The sequence below is a fragment of the Petaurus breviceps genome, unplaced genomic scaffold (assembly GCF_028583685.1).
Source record: "Petaurus breviceps papuanus isolate PSGF00001 unplaced genomic scaffold, PetGlider_PUasm1.0 176, whole genome shotgun sequence".
NCBI classification, from domain to species: domain Eukaryota; kingdom Metazoa; phylum Chordata; class Mammalia; order Diprotodontia; family Petauridae; genus Petaurus; species Petaurus breviceps.
The window spans coordinates 3,540,909-3,544,262 of record NW_027185771.1 but is presented as its reverse complement, the minus strand read 5'-3'; the positions used below and the strand labels follow the sequence as shown (position 1 = coordinate 3,544,262).

Genomic DNA, 3,354 nt, shown 5'->3' with positions numbered 1-3,354 from the left:
AGGGTAACACAATGTAATGTTAATGGGATATAAGATCTTCCCTGCCATTAATAGGCCTCACATGGAGTCCATTAAGGGAAACTTGATTAGGGGAGACTTATTTTTAGGAAGCCCCACTCCTTTTTTACTTTGTAATTCGGCAGTGGGTCATGAGGGTTGTGATGCCCTCTGACCCTGAAGTGTATATATACTCTGAGGTTAGCATTTCACTTTGGGGCTCACTCATTGGAAGAGTGTTCATGTGATTGGACCAGATGAGATTCTGGGTAGCTGTCAAGGAGCCCCCTGGCTTTGAAAAACCCAGGTATCGGTGCTTCTCTCTCCAGGTAACTATATATATATACTGCCTTGGTCAGACGGTTGGATCTGTTGATTTGTGCTGATTTCTCAGTTAGAAGCCCTGTCTATTGGTCTTTATTTCTCTGTATTTGCTCTGAAATTCAGGGTATTGACTTTTCCCCTGAACTAGTGAATGTAATTAAAAAAGACTGTTGACCCCTTAAACAGCTATCTTTCCTAGTAAAGCAGATCTAGGAACTTGTATAGCAGCTATCCTGGGTATGCCAGTATGGTTGCCATTACACACAGTTAAGGGTCTAAGGCTGAATTTGAACTCAGGAAGATGAGACTTCGGGTCTGGCACAGCAGATTATAATCTTAGACAAATCACTTTCTCTGCCTGTTTTGGTGGTGATAATGTCTCTTTATGGTATTATCGAGAGGGTACCTCTGGTCTTCCTGATGCCCAAGCTCTGCCAAGCTTTAACCCCTGATTATTTTCACTACCTTCCTCTCCTGCTTCCACACTTGAGATGCTAAACAAAGCTGGAGGAAATCACACGATTGGGTACACTCTCAGACAAAGGGATTTGCCCAGGGACCAGAACCAATACCATCAGCAGCAGTTTGTTGCTGTTTTAATTGGCTGTAATTTCATCCCCATAGGGCAGTCCCAGTAAAGAACTCCCTCTACCAATACAGTCTGGTACTCATTTAGCAATCCGTAATCTTAGCTGTCTGGGACACAGAGATTACACGGTTTGCTCAGGGTCACAGAGCAGTCACGTTGGACTCCCTGGTCAGTTCTCTATAGACTAAGCCACACTGCCTGAAGGAAGCACTTAATGACTGTTGTTTGACCAACAGTATTTGGAGAACTTGAAATTGTAAAAATCAAAGAATCAATGAAAAGATGTGGAAAGAACAAGGAGAGAGAACCGATGGTGTACTGGATAGAAGGGATGGGGTCAGGAAGACCTTGGGTTCAAGTTCCATCCCTGACACCTATTGGCTGGATGACCCTGGAAAAGTCACCTAACCTCAATGCCTCATGCAACTAAGATCCTGACCTTTTCCTCCTTCCCCTCTTCTTCAAATTCTTTTTCTGTCCCTCCCTTCCTCCCCATCCTTCTCCCCATTCTGGCTCCTCCTCCTCTCCTTCCTCCTTATCCTTCTTCCCCTCCTCCTTCCAATCTTTCCCCTCCCCCAACCCTTCCTCCCTATCCTCTTCCCCTCCTCCCCATCCATCCTTCTCTTCCCCCTCCTCCTTTCCATCTCTCTCCTACCCCTCCCCCTCTTTCCCCCTATCATTCCAGTTTTCTCTTTCCTTTTCTCCCCTCCTCCTCCCCCTTTTTCTTCCCCTCTTCCCCTTTCCTCCCTCCTGCTGAGCCACAGCCCGTGGCCCCGGCAGTGCCAGAGCAGTGATTGTCAGTTTCCTCCTTGCAGGGGCGTGGCTGACCGACCGCACCGGAAGCCTCGGGTTAAAATAAGAGCCCGGGAAAGCCGAACTCCATCCAGCCCTCTCCTGGCCCCGCCCCTGTCTCGGCCCCGCCCCCGATCCCTCCGCGCGGCCTCACTCAACATGGCGCCGGCGTCTGGCCCTGACGTTGGGAAGCGCAGAGGCTGCTGGGAGCCGTAACGCCGCTGCTGTGATGGCGGCCCCCGGGGCGCCCGAGCCCGTGGCGCTGGAGCAGATCGTGGGGGCCCTGAAGCTGCTGCTGAGCCCCGGAGGTACGAGGCCCGTCCGGGGTGTCGCTCGCTCCCAGGCCAGGCCGCTTGCCCCCTCTGCCCGCTCCTCCCTTCCCTGAGCCCTGCTGCCCTCCCCACCCCGCGTGCCCGGCTCGAGCTGCGGGCCGGCGTCCCTGAGCGGGAGCGAGGGTCTGGAGGCCTCCGTTCGGAGTCGCCCCCTCGCGGACTGACGGACCGCCCTCAGAGCGGGCTAGCGAGCTAGGCTGGAGCCGAGTTCAAATCCTGCTCCAGAGGCTGAGCAGCCGCGTGACCCTGGGCAAGTCACTCACCCTCTGTGTGCCTCAGTCCCCTCATCTGTAAAATGGGCATAAAATCGCCAGGTCGGGAGATATTAATTGTAAAGGGTTTTGCCGGTGCCTGCCGGCAGTGACCACATCCACATTCTGTCTGTCACTGTGTTCTTGGCTGCAGAGACAGGGAACTCCCGGGGAAGGAGCTCCCTCCACCAAGGGAGCCAAGCACTTTTCCTGCACAACTGTCCAGCGCGTGGGAATGAAACAACCCTGCTCCCGCGGTTGTGACCCCCTAGTAGACTAGGCTGGAGCATGGGGCAGGTAACACCCCCACCTTACAGAGGGGAGAAACTGAGGCCGGCGGGAAGTGACTTCCTCCGTCACTGACAATGGGCATTTATTAAGCGCCTGCTGTATGCAGGGAGTGTGCTGAGCCTTGGGGATACAAGAACGTTCCTGCCCTCACACACAGATGTGTGCCAACAAGTCATGGGCCAGATCAATAGGAGACAGTGAGAAAAGGAAGGCGGGCGAGAGCTTCACTGAGACACCAGATTACACACAAATCACCTTAAAAATGACGCCAAGTTACACAGACCAGGATTCAGACCTGGGGATCGGTGTCATTTAGCTAAACCAAGATTGGGAGAGAAAAGTGATGCAATAGTCTGGAGGTCGGGATTGGAACCCAGGCCTTCTGAGCTGACATTCAGGGCTCTTCCCACCCCCCCACCCCCACCTTTGCCCTTGTCACGGGCCTGCCTGCCCCTGCCGCTGCCCCTCTTGCCCTTAGACAGAAGGGACAGCCCCAGAGCCCAGCCAGAGGAGGAGCCTTTCCTTATTCCCCTTCATTCAGGGTCATTTGTCCTGTGTACATGTGGGCCACCATTAGACTAGAACCTCCCAGAGGGCAGGGGCAGCCTTGTACCTTCTTTGTATTGCCATGTACCTGGCACATAGTAGGTGCTGGGAGAGTCTTAGCAGGGTCCCTAGGACATAGTAGGTACTTAATAAGGGAAAGAGAGACAGAGAGGGTGTCTTAGCACGGTTACCTGGCACATAGTAGGTGCTGGGAGAGAGTCTTAGCAGGGTC

At 53.4% G+C, this 3,354-nt stretch overlaps 1 protein-coding gene across 1 annotated transcript in view; it reads left to right on the top strand.

Moving 5' to 3' along the window:
* Nucleotides 1-1,841: 1,841 nt before the first annotated feature.
* Nucleotides 1,842-3,354, top strand: part of TANGO6 (transport and golgi organization 6 homolog) — a 205,972-nt gene continuing 204,459 nt past the window's right edge. Inside the window, exon 1 of the mRNA XM_069085484.1 lies at nt 1,842-2,010. Within this exon, the coding sequence (XP_068941585.1) occupies nt 1,932-2,010 (79 nt within the window). The 5' untranslated portion in view covers nt 1,842-1,931. The remainder of the gene's footprint in view (nt 2,011-3,354) is intronic.